The 18,915-nt window shown below is 46.9% G+C and overlaps 1 protein-coding gene across 1 annotated transcript; it reads right to left on the reverse strand.

The window, feature by feature from the left end:
• Nucleotides 1–923: 923 nt before the first annotated feature.
• ism2a (isthmin 2a) lies at nucleotides 924–18,837 on the reverse strand. Its single transcript, XM_035532486.2, has 6 exons — nucleotides 18,119–18,837; nucleotides 12,193–12,429; nucleotides 9,251–9,536; nucleotides 6,213–6,350; nucleotides 5,264–5,332; nucleotides 924–4,341 (listed from the first exon to the last, which is right to left on the reverse strand). The coding sequence occupies exons 1-6, from the start codon at nucleotides 18,245–18,247 to the stop codon at nucleotides 3,824–3,826; spliced, it is 1,377 nt and encodes a 458-aa protein (XP_035388379.1). The 5' UTR covers nucleotides 18,248–18,837; the 3' UTR covers nucleotides 924–3,823.
• Nucleotides 18,838–18,915: the final 78 nt, after the last annotated feature.

Genomic DNA, 18,915 nt, shown 5'->3' on the forward strand with positions numbered 1-18,915 from the left:
GTAAGCACTACCCCAGCCTGGAGCCAGCTACACAGACCCTGCTGAACTACGGAGGAAATGGATTAACTGCCACTGTGGGAGGGACAGATAGAAAGATAGAGATATGGGGGGGGGGGGGGGGGGGGGGTATGGGTATGTGTGTGTGTGTGTGTGGGGTGGGGGGGGTTGGGGGGGTTCACTCCAACCGCACCTGACTTGGACTTGAATCAGGCTGTGTCCCTGGCTCAGGCATTCAGGCAGAGCTTAATGCGAAGGCAATTAGATTATGAGTGCACCAGATGGTGGTTACATAGCCAGATAGCTATTCAGTGATAAGCTTTGTAAGCCCCTCGAGGAATAGTTCTCCCCGCCTCTTCCCTCTGGTAACCCAGTCTCAGGTCCAGTGCAAGGTCACATGTTTGTGTTGTTGTTGACAACATGTGGACTTTATCAAGGTGTTTTGGGCCAATGTCAGTGTGCAACAACTGCTGTAAAATGGGCAGCATTTAAAAATATTCCAGAGGCAGTCAATTAATTATTCCATTTAAACTTTAGACAGATGTTTGTATTTAGGAGCACAAACGTTTCAGTCTAAAATATAAAATTGTAAAATTTATACTATAGAAAGATAGTAAAAGAAATGTTTGCTGTTAGCTATGCACTGATAATGGTTGATGCATATGGAATATGATACAGTAGCCCAGAGGTAATTCCATTTGCATCAAGTGGGTGTGTATTTGTATGTGCATGTGTGTGTGTGTGTGTGCGTGCATGCTTAAAAACTCAAAGCGATGAATCTTCACCACAGCTTGGTGTCAAACTTTCAGGGCTTTTAACAAAATGGGACCTACAAATACATGAACTCACATGGCTTTTTAATTACTTCTCATGAACTCCACAGGGACTACGCGCTTTATGATTGCCAAATAATGAAAACAATTCCATGTGTTTACATCATCTGTCAGTGTTACATTTATTATATGCTTGACAGAGCTTTTGTTACAAAGGAGATGACAACTGTTAAAAAAAAAAACGTATATAACTGAAGTAGCGTGGTGTGTGGTGTGGCATGGACACATTCCTTTTTTCACAAGAAATCCAACCATGAATGGGATATTTCACTCAGCTTCATATAGTGCACCTTAGGATTGTGGACAATAAATACTGTACAATAATAAATCTAACAGAATTAGACATGCCAGACATTTTACATTACGTACAAATTCTTTAAGAATGCAGCATTTGTGTAAATTCACGTTTTACAATAATGAAACAAATAGTTTGTAAGTTGTAAATTACAGGTATTATTCAATAAATGACAGTATGTACAAAGAGAGATATATATCCACGTATCTATTTTAAATAAAGTGCCTTTCTTTCAGAAGTTTCTTAAAAGTGACACACAGTCTTATCAAATATTCCTGAAGGACTACGAAAACGTAAACTTTCACCAAAGCATCTTTAACAGAGAAGGAGACCCAGGCCTGTCCGCCTTTTTGCACAGTTTCTCGTCCATCATTCAGTTCAGTTCTGATAGCATCTGCAGGCTCGCGTCCAACATTCTGGAGAATCCACGGGTTTCTAGCTTTAGCTCTTTCCTCACATTCACTGTTGTTGCCAATGGGGTCTATAAGGCTCTCTGCTGTAAGATAAGGCAGCGAGAAAGCATTCTAGAAACCATTGCCCTACCGAAGTCGTTTGCTAAAATGAAACAGCAGTGGGAAGGCTGACGCCACCTCAAAGAGATGCCAGACACTTCACCACACTCAGGCCACGCCCACAGCACGGCCGGGCCAAGCCCAGACCACAGCCAGACCTTATCCGGGCTACGCTCAGGCCACGCCCAGGCCTCAGCCAGACCACACCCAGAACACAGCTAAGCCACAGACATGCCAAACTCAGGCCACACCCAGGCCCCGGTGGGACAGACGGTGCGGGGCAAGGCGGGCCGAGGAGGGGCGTGGGCGGGCTCCACCCTTGCCCCGCCACCTAAGCCGCTCCAGGATTCCAGGCTGATGAAACGTGATGCAAACGTGCCATAACAGAGTGCAGAGGCGTGCTCACGTGACAAGATTAAAGCTCTTCTCCAGCTGCATCATGACAGACCTTCCATGCTGGAATGCACTGATAACTCGCAGAAGATATATTCACGGCTCTTGCTGTTTTACCAGCAGTGCACTGAGACCAGAGGCCCATTTGTGACACCTCTATGAAACTTTCATTCTTTTTTAGTGAGTGTGAGTGTGTTTTTTTCTTTAGTTAAATTGCTGCTATCTTCAGTAAAACAAGTGAGGGATTCTTTATTGAGAAACTATTGAACTTCATAACATTATATTACTGAAGAACATTACCTAAGACTAGTGTGTACTTGATGGTCTAGCTTACATATGTGAGCGAGGGTGTACAGTGTGGACCTAACGGGAAGCACTGTACTCGTGGTTCCTGGGGTGGAGGAACCCTGCCTCTGAATTCACTCATTAAGATGTCACAGAAGGTGGATGTTTTTTGTTTCTTTTTTTTAACGGCGGCACTGGAATCAGCCTCCATCGGCAGGGCTTTGGGTGGTGAATACCGTCACTGTGCTTCAACGTCTCACAAAGAGACAGATCGTAACAACCAGGCTGAAAGAATAAGCTTTAGCTCTTAAGACAACATCGGAGGGACTCGTGGATCCGCATGGTTTCATGTGGTGTGCTTTGTTTGGGGGGGGGGGATGATCGTTCGTTTCCATCGCTCCCATCTTAAGAAAGAGGAGCGCTATCCATCAGTGACAAGGCCGGCGCTTCGGCCACACCGCCGTCTTAGACCTTGGTTGCCGTAAAAGCCGCCATCTTTCTTAAAAGAAAAATACTGCCACACAAAATCGAAGGAATTCAGTTACATTTAGGACCAAAGGTAGCAATGTGGAAGGTCCTTCTTGTAAAGAACAGTTTACACTGCTAAGAAGAAAAGGAGAACTTCTGGAAGGAGTGCGTCACTCTGGTGCCACCTTCTCCTAAAGTATGACCACGATTGAATCGCCCTGAATGAATGAACGTCTTATGTCCTATGACACCAGATCTGAGTACATCTGGGGGAACAATGGGTGAACGGAGCTGTTCTGTGAAGTGTGGCAAAATTGTCCGCATGCCGCACCGAGGCTCGTGTTTGATTTGTTTGGCCTGATCTCGCCCGGTGCAGGATGAGGGCCAACGCTGAGCTTCAAGTCTAAGACAACAAAAACCGGCATTCCACTTGGATCCATCACAAGTTTAGCCGTTTGCCTGGAATTCCTTTCATGACACATCTGAGTCGCTGAGCGCACTACGGACGGGAAAAAAAAGCAGACGCGAATCTAATTCATACGGCAAGCTCGTGTCATGTTTACCTCCCCCCCCCCAGTTAGCCCGTGCCCTCTCCAACCCTGAACCCGGCAGAAACGAGAAGTAGCGTCCCTAGAGGACAGAGTTTGGAGACAGCTCATTTCGTCAGGGTCTTCCCTTGTGGTTGCCAGACCAAACATGTTAGACCCATGTTTTCCCAGTTTAGCTGTACATAAATAGTGTATGGGTTCTCTCACCATGCTCCAAAACCCTGAATTCATAATGAACTCCCAGCTATTTAGCTCCGGTATTTTGATAGCTCCGTCTTCAGCTGAAGCCGACCGTGACCTCTACGAAACCGGCCCAGGCAGGGCAGCGGGCAGCCTCATTTCCTGAAGAGTTTGCACTGATGTGGTAAAACGCTCCGTAGCAACACAACGCTTCATTACCCGTCACTTGGCGAGGAAGCCGTCGGTCGACCCCCTTCAAACCCCCCTCAACCGACTCCCAAACCCACCCACCTCTCCCCCCCAACCCCTTTCTCAGTACTCCCGCGCCTCCTCCAGCTCGTTGATGTAGACGTCCTCCCGGGGGTTCTCGGGACACCGCAGCCCGTTGTTGGGCGGCCGGACCTGGTGGAAGCGGCTCCAGTCTCCCTTGCACAGGATCCAGGGCAGCACGTCCACCTTGTAGTGGAGCTCCGGCGAGAACTCGGTGCTGATGAGGTTGGGCGCGCCGGCACCTTTGCCGCGCGTGATCAGCCGCATGCGCTCGTCATAGCAGCAGTGCTGCGCCGCCAGCGTGGTGCTGTCCAGCGACAGCATGGAGCGCACACACGAGCGCGCCGACGGTTTGTAGATGTCCAGGCGCTCCTTGGGGCCGCTGGCGTCGCGCCAGCGGTACGACTTCTGCAGCCGCTCGTCGAAGACGTTGACGGCGCTGTAGACGACCTCGGAGGGGTAGGCGCACGGGCAGCCCGGGAGCTCGGTCAGGACCTGGTGGAGGTACTTCTGCAGGAAGTCGTTCTTGCAGCTCAGCCACTTCTCGCAGCTGTCCACATCTGCGGGGGCCAAGGGGGTGGTCAGCGCTCCGAGTACAAAGACCCAGCAGCAGAGCACAGAGCCATATGGTCCTGGGAAGTGCAGCTGTCGGCTAGTGATTAAACTCAACTCTTTTTATACTGTAACTGACGTCTCTTCTCTCTAAGAGACACTAAGGAAAACAAATGTAAGCGAAACAGACAGCTCCAAAAATCAGCACCGAATAACATCTATGCAGGAGGCAGGTGCCATACTAGACCATGTTCATTAGAAACATTTGTATTGCAAGGTCATTTGTACTTGAATTTTAAAGGGAACGAGTTAACAAAAGTGCCTGACACTTTATCTTATTATGTTTTCATACCACAGTCATTATTATTATGGTTATATAAAGAGAGCTATCCCTTTCCAGGTTCTGTGCCAGAACTGGGAGAGCAGAAAAAAAAGCAAACAAAAACAAAACCTCCAAAGCAAATAGGGGAGCCAATATTTCATGGTCTTGCTAACACTCTCTGTGGAGCAATCTTAAAAATCTTAAATGTGCTTTTTCCCCCCAGTCCAACTGGACTCCCGTTTTCTTTGATTGCTGCCTCAGAAGGGCCGTTTCCATAATGATAAGGGCCATTTCATCTGCAGGGTATACGTGCTTTAAACTGCACACAGGCTGAATGAAAGATAATGGCGCCATCACTGAAGGGAGGAAACAGAAAGGCTTAGGATACAATTAGCTCACAGAGCGGGAAGGACTTCTGATAATCTCGTAATTATCATACGTGAGCCGCGTTCGCGGAGGGAGCGTTGGGCACCCAAAGAACACACAATAAAAGTTCAGTGAACACCTCCAGGGCCCTTGTGAATCCAATTTGTGCCATGCGGTGTTACACTGAGCTGATGTGAGCGCAGCGCGAGCGATTGCACAGGCTAAAGGCGCACGGGACAGACCTGTATCGAGAGCGTCAGTGCCGTTCGCCGTCCGATGCGGCGCGAGCTCCGTCACGGCGTTCACGTCACCTGAGGAAAGGAGGGAAAGCAGCAGATGCACACAGTTAAGCACGAGCTCCGCTCGCGCGGGACCCCCTACTGTACCGACTGGGGAAACGGGAAGGTCCCGAAGGGGCTGTTCACCCTGGCCCACACCCACCCCGTTTGCACGGGCCAGCAACAGAACTGAAGGAGGCGCAGGTTATAATTCCTCCTATTCTAGTCACGCTGCGCAGACGCAATCAGACTGCGACCTGGGGACAGATCGGCCTCACCGAAATTGTCTGAGCCGTGCCAAATGGGGCACAGCCTTGTCAGGTCTTCCAGTAAGTGGGTGGAGTTTAAAGGCCAGGGCCTGTGAGTGGTCAGACTGAATGCTCGGTGTGTTTGTGTGTGCGTGCGTGTGTGTGTGTGTTTGTGTGAGCGTGTGTGTGCGCGCGCTCCAGGACGGACTCACCCATGTGTCCACTGAAAGACCCCACTGATCCATTTGTACACCAGGCCAAGAAAGTGGTCCTTGCACTCAAGGAGTGGTTTTATACAGTGTATATTATGCCCAAAGAGAAGCCTAAACACCTGCTCGCCCTGTTTCTGCCTGCTTACACACACACAAATGTGATTCATTATTGAGTCCACTGCTCTGTCATCATGGCCTAAAGGCTCAGTATGCACTCTGTGGGCTTCTTAAGGCTGGGGGGGGCCTCGATGGGACAGTGTTGCAGTTCACACGTGTGTGACTCAGTGTGTGTGTGTGCAAGTACGTGTGTGTGTGTGTGTGTGTGTGTGTGTGTGTGGGGCCTCACCAGGGCAGTGTTGTAGCTCACACATGTGTGACTCTGTGTGTGTATGTTTGTGTGTGTGTTTATATAGATGTGTGTGTGTATGTGTGTTTGTGTGTGCAGGGCCTCACCGGGGCAGTGTTGCAGCTCACACGTGCGCGACTCAGTAGCGGTGCAAGCGTATCCGCATGAGCGGACCCTCTTCTGGTTGCCGTGGCCGCAAGTGACGCTGCACGGCGACCAGTCGCTCCACTCCTCCTCCTCGTACTCTGCAGGTTTGGGGGAGAGAGACGGCACGTCGACGTGACACACTGTTCAGGAACCCGGCGCGCCACGCTCCGAAGCTCCTCCGGCTCCGCCGCGTGGACTGACCTCTTTTCTCTCGTCCCTGTTCTCTCTGTCCTTAAACTCTCTACCTGCTGCCGTTTGAGCTCTGAGCGCCGCTTGAAGTCCCACTTCACAAGACCGTTAAAGGAAGTCAGCCTTAACGGTTTCCTCTCGGCTGTGCTACCCCGGCAGGCCCGACCATGTGCCATTACATTAATATTGCATATTTCTCCCTAATGAAGAGCAAGTGTGTCCTTCTGGTGTCTTGTAATTAATACGTGAGGGACAGAGACCTCAGCACGACACCCAACGAGATGAACACTTCGGTGGGAAGACTCAGCATGCGGTCCAACATCTTTCTGTCCAACAGTGTCCCGATTTAAAGAAATCAGCGTCCAAAGAAGACTGACCGCGTTCGTTTGGCTTAAGTATGGCTACTTGCAATCTGACTGCGCCGCTGCTTGCTGGTTGCAGGTACACACTGTTAATTGAGCACCAGGCTTGCAGATGAAGGAATGCGCTCACACACTCATGCCAAAGGAAACACAAGGTGCCGATGACATGCTTCTCTCGGTCAGGTTTTTTTTTCTTCTTTCTGTAATCCTGGAATGCTTTGGACACACTCCAAACAGGACTGGGAAAGAACCATCTCGGAATTCTTGTCAGCAACGAGCAAAGGAATCAAAGAAGAGTTCTGCTGTTTTCAAACCTTGTTCAAATAAAAAAGGTGTGGAGAATTTGGCTGATAACTTTAGCACGGAGAGGCTTGGCATTCATCTGCACCTTAAACAAAGTTCAATGCCGTGACCGTTTAAGCCATCTAAAGAACCGGAAAATATCCTCTTTTTTTCAAAAACAGCAACCTCACAAAATAGTCCTGCGTGTATTTGGATGTTCTACCAAGAAAACAAACAAACAAAAAAACAAACACGAACCTAATGACCGCAGATGATGAAACAAGCTCCAAAAATGTGGTAGTAAAGCCTACTGTTATTTGTAAAAGTCTTCAGTAAACATAAAATGCGCGAAAACACGTGTTTTTAAGAAGGAGATTTATCTGGGGCTTTTGAAAGCTTAAACGACTCTGTTGGAGCCCAGCGAGGGGCTCGGGAGTAGAAGTGCATTACTGAGTCCTGAAGCTAAGAGAGAAAACAACAATTTCAAGAGGGTCTTGGCCTTGAGGGTCTTTAAGAGTGAAATTCTCCTATAACTACATGTCTGGCGTTTTGAGGAGGAACCCCAGTAGGAACCGATGTCCTGCCTTCCACCAGGTCAGGCCATAATTACAGGAAAACGTCATGTTGCTAAGTGTCTGGGGATTATGGACAAGGCCTCATTAATAATGTGGCTCATTTGCCCTCTGCTGTTTCACAATCGGCCTTGTTTGTACACAGTAGAGTCCTTACACTAAGTACACTCATTAAGTGTATATCAGAGTGCAGGGCTCTCTGAGGTGATCGTGGGAGGGGCGAGGGTGTAGGGTCAGTAACACACTGCTGTACAGTAACGTGTCTCTTCTGGGTGGGGGTTGTGTTTGACCTAACCAGCACTTCAGTTTCCTCTATATTGGTGCTGAGATAATGTGTTCCTCAGGCCAGGAAAAGAGAGTTGGGATGCTCTGTGGTAGACAAATCACACTGGGGTGGTACAGCTAAATATGAGAGGAATTAACCTTCGATGGGACTGATACGACTATAAATTAAGCTTCTGATGTAACGCAGTTTAAGTTTTGGCCAGTAACTCCATGGAATTTTGAAGCTGACCACAATCTCTTAGGATGTGCAAACATTTCTGTATAAAGAACTGTGCAAAGAAACAAGAGCACTGCTTCATGAGCAAGTATCTTTCTCTTGCTTTGCACAAAGCATCCAGGTGTGTAACAGAAGTCCAGAACAAAATGCCAGCATCTTTACTTGAGTAGGTGGGGGGCGGGACATTCTAGATGGAGGAGAATAGCAGGGGACGTGAAGCATCGTTACGTGCAGGGCCATGAAACAAGCTGGCTTCTCCGGCGGGGTCAAAGGGAGAGCGGGGGGCCAACGTCCCCTCCCAGCTCCTTTCCATCTGTCGTGTGATTGAACGCAAATATTGGTTGTTTGGCCAGTGGAGAGAGCCCACGGCGCCAGCCACAGAGATGAGACAGAGGCCCGACGTCTGAGCGGCCGCCGTCGACCACGCCGGAAGAGGACGGCGGGGGAGCCAGAAACCCTGTCTCTCTCCACCCACGCACATCCGTCACTGTATTTAAGATATTCCTGTCTCGGCTCTAGTGTCTCCTCTCGGTCATGGCTTCCCATGTATGGGAACACAGCGAAGCCAGTTAGGCAAAAGACACTCGGATAAAGATAATTCACCGCTAATGACGTGAATAATGTGAGCGAGAGAATAGGACAGTTTAAATTAAGTCCTTTTTTTTGGTTTACTACTGATACGCATCTGAAGAAAGTCACTGAGACTGGCGACAGGAATGGCATGTTTATATAGCGGTCTCTGAGTGCAGCCTCAAATCATAAATCATGCCAGGCCTACGCAGACGATTGCGGCCAGCCCCCTGGTTCAGACCTGAGGAGGGGGATTGGTTTAGCAAAAACACTTCATGGGAACAATTTTGAATAGCGAGGCAGAGCGAAGGCCACAACAGCAAAGCTGGCCGCGTTTGAGGGCCGCCATTCTGTACGTGTTTACGGCGTGCCTGTACCGGAGCTGCCCTTTCCGGTCGGAGACCTGCGTAGATGCCTACTCTGCGTCTTGCGTGCAGGTCCTGACCACTGACCCACTGACCTCTAGGTTACCGCCTCGCCCAAAGAGAAACACTTCGAGAAGACAGCCGACGCATTCGTACCGTAATTCTCCACTGAGTCCCAGCCCTTCCGGCGGTTGCCCCAGTCCAGTCCCACTCCACTCAGAAGAGAGTCGTCCCCGTCATAGTCTAGGTCCTCCCCGTTGTCCTCCAGACTGGCCCGGTCCGGGCTCTCCTCGCTGGAGTCGCGGTACTCCCAGAAGAGCGGCCAGAAGAGCTTCTTGTGACCCAGCCACTCCTCGGAGCTCAGGGGCCAGTCGTTCCTGCCCTCCTTGGCCAGGTCCATCTCGACCTCCGTCTGAGGATCGTCCACAACCTCGATGGTCACCTGAAAAGGGGAGAGCGAAGGGGCGACTGACTTTTTCAGGGGACTTTTTCACAGCCGAGGACACGGACGCTTCGCGCTGAGAGTGGCCGAAGCCCTCTGCGTTTGTAAACGGCGCTGTGCGCGACGTACAAAAATTCGAAAAGTCGAAAAAGGCCCTTTTTCACCGTCCCCGAGGTCAGCTTCTCACGAGGATGCCTGCATGGTGGTAGCTTTCTGCTCAGCATGCCCTGGCTCGTGGTTTCCCGACAGGGGCAGGCCTGCCGGGAGACAGGGAAGTTCCAGTCATCCCCTCGGCAGGCCTAGACAGAGATCCGGCTGTTTATATACCTCTCGACGCAACAATCTGATGGCTGCAGCAGCTGTTTATAAAGACACCGTGCTGTTTAGCACAGCGATTAAAGCTACCGTGGCCACACCGATTACATCGGTCGCCCTCGTCCTCCTCTGCTGCGCGTGCTCGGCACTATGGGAGTCTGGGCCCAGGCAGAAGAGTCCCTGCTAAGAAGATAATCACAAGTGAACTCAATAAAATATGAGCTGTTTAGACAAACTGTCATGGTTTCATGGTAGAGAACTACCAAACGTTTGAGGGTCTATACAGAGATTGGACAAGAGCTGGGCTCTTTTAACATTGGATTTTAACATTGCGTGAGTGTCTGGCAGTGGAAGCCTTGCTTATGGATAGTGCGGGTTGCGATCTGTTGTTCAGGACTAGTATGAGCAACAATGTTTTCACACTCGTAACTCTCTGTCCTTGAAAACTCTCATAACATTATTTAAAGTATTTAATGTGATAAAAAATATATATATCCTCCTAAAAAGCATACATCCTTATAAGCCTTATAAAAGCTATTACTTAAAGAAAAGACGCGTAAAAACAAAGACGCCTTTGTCTGGTATGTATGGAGGACGAACTGTTCCCAATTGAATGACTTAAGCCTTTTCCCTGTTATAAAAGTAAATTGGATACCAGTGTACTCTGTATTTTTCCCCAGAAGTCTAACTCCATTTCTATTCAAATCCTCAGACACACATAAACCTCAAAAAAGCACTAAAGAATAAAAAAGAACCTCTTCTCTGCCTCACTTTAAACATCATTTAAGGACAGATCAGCTCTTGTAGTAAACATTAAAAACTGCCTGCTAAAATAATACTCTGGCCTTTTACCTTTTGGACTTTGTTCGCTCTCTCTCTTATAAACTCGGTGAAGAGGTCCAAGCGGGCCAGCCGGACTGGGCTGCCCCAGTGAAAGGTGTCTCCTGGGGTCATTTAAGAAGTCCAACATAGCCGGTGAGTGCACAGAAACCCCACTCCCTTTAGCAATCACAGCAGCGCACTTTGTAATAACACTGCGAAGCAACGAGTGCATAGGTTAATTACGTCTCCTGCAAAGTGTTGCCAAGTAAAATTAATCCACTTCTTCAAACTGCGACCTGATTTAGTGCCGAGAGAGGTGGGAACGTTACAGGAGCGGGCATTGTCGCAGAGGTACACACAATCGGTTCAACATAAATGTCTCTCAAATTCAACAGTGGTTTTCAAATTAGAAGTAAGGCCAAGATATACAGACCATCTACAAAGAAAGGCTTAAAACCCCAAGGGGCAAAATGATTGATCTAGCACAATGTCTCCTGCTATTCAAATACTTGGCTGTTCGGTAAACAGTCTGCACGCTTGTTTAAACAGACTTTATGGATGATAAATGTGGAGACTGATCCTTTTTTAAGGTTGGTTGGCTGTGAAACATTGTGATTTTTAACTAAAATGATGACACTAGTACATGTGAAGTATGTAAGTGAATTTGAGTGTAAGAACAATTTCCCTGAGGGGACAATGAAGTATATATCATATCATATCATAGTCCCAGAATAAAGCATATATCATATCATATCATAGTCCCAGAATAAAGCATATATTATATCATATCATAGTCCCAGAATAAAGCATATATTATATCATATCATAGTCCCAGAACAAAGTATATATCATATCATATCATATCATATCATATCATATCATATCATATCATATCATAGTCCCAGAATAAAGCATATATCATATCATATCGTAGTCCCAGAATAAAGCATATATCATATCATAGTCCCAGAATAAAGCATATATTATATCATATCATAGTCCCAGAACAAAGTATATATCATATCATAGTCCCAGAATAAAGCATATATCATATCATATCATAGTCCCAGAATAAAGCATATATCATATCATATCATAGTCCCAGAATAAAGCATATATTATATCATATCATAGTCCCAGAATAAAGTATATATCATATCATAGTCCCAGAATAAAGCATATATCATATCATATCATAGTCCCAGAATAAAGTATATATCCTATCATATCATAGTCCCAGAATAAAGTATATATCATATCATAGTCCCAGAATAAAGCATATATTATATCATATCATAGTCCCAGAATAAAGTATATATCATATCATATCATAGTCCCAGAATAAAGTATATATCATAGTCCCAGAATAAAGTACATATCATATCATATCATAGTCCCAGAATAAAGTATATATCATAGTCCCAGAATAAAGTACATATCATATCATAACACCTAGTTTAAATTACCACACCAATGGTGGTCCAGCAACACAAACAGAGAAGTCTAGGTCTGGTCTTACCTGAATGTTTGGATTCTGTGAGCCCAGGTCAGCATTGGCAAGGTCAGGAAAGTTCTTCAGATCTAAGATGAACGGCTCCTCTTCCTTGGGCACAGGCTTGGAGAGAGCTCTGTCTGAGCGCAGCTGAGACCATCTCCGCTTGTGCTGGTGTGGAGGCGATTTACTCCTCAGCTGGTTCTCCTGTTGGAGCTCCTCGAGCATCTGCCCGACATCTACGGAGCCGGCCTGGCCTCCAGCCTGAGGAGACACACACACACACACACACACACACACACACACACACACACACACACACACACACACACACACACACACACACACACACACAAATACATCATATTTTTTTGGTTACTCACACACCTAAAGATGGGTTCCCGTTGCTCATTGCTCTTTAGTCTGTGCAACTGCTGCTCTCGGTTGGCTCACCAGATCTCTTGAAAGGTGCTTTCTGACACACTAAAAAACAACAAGACTTCGAGATTTCTGAGTATCAAATTAGTCACCTATAAAGTGTTTTTTTTTTCAAGAGCAAAAAAAGGGAAGAAAATAAGGGAATATATCTTAAAGCAATAACAGCACACATGTGAAAGGTTAGAAGAGCTGCCCTAGATCAAAACCATATCAAATCTATACAGCTGCGACCTGACAGTCTTATGAAGAAAGACCAGGGTTTCGAATAAACCCATCTGGAGTGAAATGTCTACCACATGACAACATATCAGGCAGATTTTACAGAGGGATTAGTTGAATAATGTTGGTAACTGTTTTACTGCATAGCTTTAAAACCTGTTTACCTCTACTAAGATATAGGTATATACAAAATGTGATTTCTTTGATGACATCTGATAATAGTGAAGCGCTCAGTGTACAGTGTATGTTCAAGCCATTATATTGAAAGCATACTGTGACATTCTCAGACGATCTGTTGTGCAACCCGTTTGACGTCGCGGTGCCATCTGATAAGAGGTAGAGCTGTTGTTTTTAGACCACCATCCTACACAAGTTACTTATCCAAGGGGTTCCTGTTAGCAACCAAACAAAACAGAGCGAGATGAAGAAACATCACAGGCCCAAGGAGCGCGGCATTCGGCCAGGCCGCACATCTCCCTCGCGTGCGGCCAGACGGGTCTCCGCCTCCTGTCGGCTGGCTGGTGTTAAGCTTAACAGTTGGAGAAACGGAGATGCGCTGTAAAGTGCCAGAGAAGAGCCCAGGATGGTGCTTGCCCAGGTAAGGTTTATTACACCTTAACGGATGTGTATCTATTTGCGTATCTATTTCATCCGGCTGCGAACTTCATCTGCTCTCCATCAACAGGCGAGATGATTCAGGAAGCTCCTGTCCCGCCAATCGCGTCCACTCGGTTCTGCGCCAAACTTTTTGTCACGCTGTTTTTAAAAGGATCTTCAGATCATCTCCTCACATTTCAGTGTGCTTATTTAGCACATGTATGTGCTAATAAATTTAGTAAAGCGCAGATCTGCCCAGCTCTTGAGGAGCCTCCCTTCCTTCGATGTGACTATTGTGAACTAAATGGCTGCTTTAACTGCACCAGATGAGACCCAGTCATGTCAGGTCTCTGCATCCTGGTTTCTTCCTCACTTCAAAGAGCTCACGCAGAGGCCCTGTCTGTGAGCCTAACAGGGACATCAAAACACTGCCACGCAACAAGACAAAGCAAAGACCACAAGCTGTGTAAATACAAACTGCGTCATCCAGTCTGCCTGATCAATTCCTTCTGAATCGCCAGCCTTTTGTCTTCTGTCTTCAAGGACTACCTCTGTTGTGAGTGTCATGTCTGAAGTGACAGTCTAAATTTCTCTTTCTGAGGATCAATAAAGTGTGATCTTAACTCATTAAGACCATCCCAGAGTTTCTATCTTCTATAACACTCCTTGATTAGCACGGGTCATGGCCTTGAAGAGACGATGTCTGCGCGCTGTCCACTACGACCACATCTGTGTTATCCTTTCGTGCGCACATCTGGATGCCTGATTTGATTGGTCCCTCTTGTCTTCTGGCGGATTGGTTGGGGGGGGGGGGGGGGGGGGGGCTCTTCTGCCTGATCAAAGCCTTCCCCCACTGATCATGTGTAGCTTGCCCTGTCTCACTTCTCTCCCACACGCAAAGCACATGTCCTCTGTTCCAGACGATCTTCACCACACTGCTCTAGTGAATTTCAGCAGGTCCGGCTGTAGGAGACTGCCGCTTTTTGTGTACTTACAACAGTCGGTGGTCTCACAAAGAGCCAAAGTCACTTTACTAAAAATAATAAAATTGCATGTTAAATAATAAATAATAAAGTTGAATGTTAAAGCTGCTGGTTGAGCATAGGGCAACAGTGAACCAAAGTAAAACTGGGGAGAGATATTTTACTTTGATAAATTAATTTTTTTAATTTATTCCTTTTTTAAAAAAAAAAAATTATACTAACAATATTCCAGCAGCATTGACTGAGAAAGCGCCTGTGAGTCAGCTCTACCGTCCAGCTACACAAGATTTCCTCAAAGAGGACGGTCACTGTGAGCTGGACCATTGACAGGTGCCATTAACCAAGAGACCAGTTCCACTAAGTGTCTTTGTCTTTCCTAATAGTCTACGGCGGGAGGAATGAGGTGCAGTGAATGCCTCCTCAGTTCTCTCATACCTTCTACCTCAGTCATACATACACCACTCACTCAACACAGCACCGTCTGGATTAGTGTCTTTCTCTACATCAGTGAAATGACTGAGTCTGAGTCGAAGAAGAAAAATGGCTCGTAGATGAGAAATACGAGTTAATAACAGGAAACAAGCTGTAGGGGCGGCCGGCCTGACCCGAGCTCGCCACAAACGCTCTCCTTCTACCGGTTTCCTTTTCTCACTTCCTCCCTCAACAACCCCCCCCCCCCCCAGCCCAATCCTGCATGCCACCATTCTATAATCTGATCCAATTGGCATGTCCAGATAGCATCGGTGCACCAGGCATCTCACAAACAGTCATTGTGCTTCCTCATCACCGAGGAAAGAGAGGGCAAAGAGAACAAATAGTAGTAGTTTGCCAAGAATAAGCTGGAACCCGTGCCCAGACTGTGTGCTGACTTCCACTGGGCTTAGTGTGATGAAGCCATTGATCTATCACTGAGAGAGCAAGGCTATGAGTTTTTGGCTGCACCGAGTCCAGACCGGCACTGGAACCAGTGCGCAAGCACGCACGCACGCACACACACACACACACACACACTCTCTCTCTCGCTCTCTCTTAAAAGCCGATTTCTTTAACACCCCCACAAAGTATTACCTGCTGAGACCAAATGGAATGTATTAAAATGGAAAACTGTGCAGCTTGCTCATAATTCACTGAAATGGATGGATCTGATTAGTCCCCTCGAAAAAAGAAAGAAAAATAGGCCCAAGGATTAATTACTGTGTCAGAACCTTTTATTCCTCGCAGGGCCGTTACACAGCTAAACACCTCAGTGCACAGGATGTGAAATCCAAGGCAGGAACACTGAGACGAACGCACGCCACACAAGTCAAATCCGACTGGTCTCATATGAGAAAATAGGCAAGTTTCAAAATCTTTCTACTAACTTTGCAGAGGCCTCAGAAATCAAATTCCCAGAGGAAATTCCACTTGACACACGGTAACTGTATTAATTCACATACTGTATACATCAAGGTGGACTGGATCCAGAGGCACTCATAATAAAAACTCTAGGAACAGTTTGCAGTTCCCCTAAGAGGACCTTTTTGGTGTTGGTTAGAAACCTTTCAGGAAGGTTTCTCTAAACCCTAACTCAAAAGTGGGTCTTTTAGGTCATAGCATTTTCTGACTATGACATGGATACATGGCCTATTAAATTATATTTCTTTGGTGTACCACAAATCTGTAGCCTTTTAGGGTTCGTGTTTGCTCACTCTGCTTTAAATCATTTATATGTTCAATTCTCATACAAATACTGTAGACAACAGCCAGCTTACCCAGAAATAATTAAAATGTGAATTTCATCAAATGAACTCCAGGGGACTATCCAGGATTTTTTTTTTGTTTAAGGGTTTTCAGATTTCAGATTGTTTTCAGATTGAGGTCACCTATGACCTCATTAAGAGCTTCTGGTTCCTGAGTCGGATTTGCTTTGCTCCATTAAAATATGCAGATGTATTTCTAACCACTGCTCTAAAGCCAGTGATAGACATTTCGGCCATTACATTCATTCCTCAAGTGAGGCTGGGTCTGTGTGTGTTCTTGTGGTATTTACTAAAATATTGGTTAGTATTCCAGCACTAAATCCTGAATGTGAAAACCACTGCATGTATAAGAGCCTGAACCATGTACTTTGAAACACGGTTTATGGTTTACAGTTTTGGCTTTCGGCTTAGTTAAAGGGTTGGACACTTGAGAGCTTTCCGGTCAACGGTCCTCCGGCAGAATGGTAAAGAGCAGCAATGTGAACTTCTGAACACGCCCGAGAACATGGGGCCCTGTGCAAAGCATGGCATCGGCCTCGGCGCGGCCGCCGGAGCAGGCCAGGCCTGCGGTTATTCAGCTCATCTCTCAGAGACGCCACACACACCTTTCCGCGTCCTGCGTCTTAAGCTGCGGGCAGCTGGCTTCGCCACACCAGGTGTTCATCTGAGTGGACCCCGTTTCCCTCTGGGAACTGCGCTCCTCCTGGCCACACAGGTAACCCACACAGGTAACCCACGCAGTGTGTGTTCAGGCGCTGCAGAAAGACGTCCTGTCTGAACAGAATCCCGTCGCGTCTCCTTTCAAATAACGCAGCTAAACATTTCACTGTTTTGGTGTGCAGTCTGGCACCCTGCTAAGGTTCTATACATGTGGACATGTATCTAGCTTCCTGACCAATTCATAGAGAGAACTAAACCACTTTAAAGCCCTGGAGCTTCAGTTATTTTCTGAGCATAGATAGGGCTTCAGTATACAAGTTAAAATACACCATTTAACAGGATGCATAGCTAATAAAAGTCCTTCAGACAGAAAGAGCTAGTTGGTTTTCCCCCCATCTGTTTTTCTCCAAGTTTTGGCTTATCCACTATTTCACCATTCTCTGGAAGTGAAGGGTACTCAGACCTTTCATGCATATGATACTACTGGCCATCATCACTAAACACACCCTGCACAGTCAGACCATGAGGGTTATGCCATTGCTAAGAGAGGGAGAGAGTTTGCTGTCATCCATGTAAGTACTCTGTAGACAACACCCCGGGGCGATGGGGATCGAACCTGATTTACTTTTACCAACTGCACCTAATTTTCCAGGGGGAAAATGATCATGTAGTTAATCGATGACGATGATTCCATTCCAGTTTTTAGTCGCCCTTTCCCAGGGAGCTGGTGATTAATGGATAGGGATGGATGACCTCAGATCAGCGTGTTGCTCTCTCACACGTGCCATGAGATCCATCTACATCCATTCCTACATCCAGGAACCCGCTGCTCGAGCATGGGAAAATTAGCTCTCCCTCCGAGGTGTCCTTTAAACTGGTATAGGGCTTGGGCAACAATTGGGCACACACCTCATACAAAATGCAGATTCTCTTATAAGGAACAGGATACAGCAGTTAAACCCAGGGCTACAATACTATTTGGACAGGTGCTGTACAGTTACTTCTATTACTGGACGTGTATGATTTGGTTCGCTTCGTAGAACAACTTGGGGTTGTTCAAAATTACACAAGCGCTAAAACTCAAGATTTTGGTAATACGCGACATCCGATGTAATTAAAAAGCACGTAAATCATGCAGTCATCATTCGCCCATGCTTAATATAAAATTGGGTGATAATTATCTAATAGGAAAGTGCATTCCGTTACTACTGTTACCGCAAGACGCAAGAGCTGACAGCTAATGATACGCATGAAATCCACACAAATCCGTCTTAATAAAAACGGATTTAGCGTGGCCAACGTCCCATGTAAACGTACCGCCAAAGACGCGCTGCTCCTCGTCTTAGGGTTACTTGTCCTGTGCTTTTTGGTGGGGAAACCTTGGACTGACAGAAGGAAGAGCGTCAATAAGGCAGCCCACCGCAAAACCTCCCCCCGAGCGCGCATATCTTCCCAAAACAAAACGCTTCTTGCGATTCTCGCCCACTGTCCTGAATTGTGGCTATAATCAGATAATCAGTAAAGACGCTTCAGCTCCAAGTTTATATAGTTTCTTCGAGGCTGTCAGTGAGTTGGGCTCATAAAAAACAATCCATCCACGTAACTTTATTCAAATCCGGTATATGTTTTCATAAGGCGCTTGAACGATGTCTTCTTTGCATTACGTTTAAGAACCTCCGGCACCATCTCAGCAGCTTATCACTGCGCACGACTGCTCATTAGTCACGACCCCCTGAACCTCAGATGCCATTCACGCCGCCAGTAAAGATATCTCTGAGAAAAGAGCTCCCGTTGGTGCTCGTCCATGTGTGTCTTGTGCGCTGAATTAACTCCGTAAATAAAGTCCCTACAGGAGCGTAACTGCACTACCCTCCTCGCCCACGACTCCGCCACAGCGCAGCCCCACTTTGACTCACGGTTATTAAATGCAGTTATTAAGGACCCGAGCACACAAATAAAAACGGCACACGTGAGAATTTCGAAACTCTCCGAAACTTCATGCGACTACTGTACTCTTTTTACCCCCTCCAGCGCTTGTGCAGGGCTGGACCTCCTGCATGTGCTTTTGTGCGGTCGCCTCCGAATTCGGTCTGCGGATTCATTGGCTGGTTTGG

The sequence above is a fragment of the Electrophorus electricus genome, chromosome 10 (assembly GCF_041902795.1).
Source record: "Electrophorus electricus isolate QZ-2024a chromosome 10, ASM4190279v1, whole genome shotgun sequence".
Lineage (NCBI taxonomy): Eukaryota > Metazoa > Chordata > Actinopteri > Gymnotiformes > Gymnotidae > Electrophorus > Electrophorus electricus.

Coding starts and splice junctions, on each gene's coding strand:
- ism2a (XM_035532486.2), bottom strand. CDS start 18,247: ATGCGCGCTCGGGGGGAGGTTTTGCGGTGGGCTGCCTTATTGACGCTC. Junction 12,430..18,118: donor GGAGCAGCGCGTCTTTGGCG/GTACGTTTACAT, acceptor GTGTCTCCTCAG/GCTGGAGGCCAGGCCGGCTC. Junction 4,342..5,263: donor CACTGACGCTCTCGATACAG/GTCTGTCCCGTG, acceptor TGGCCCCCGCAG/ATGTGGACAGCTGCGAGAAG.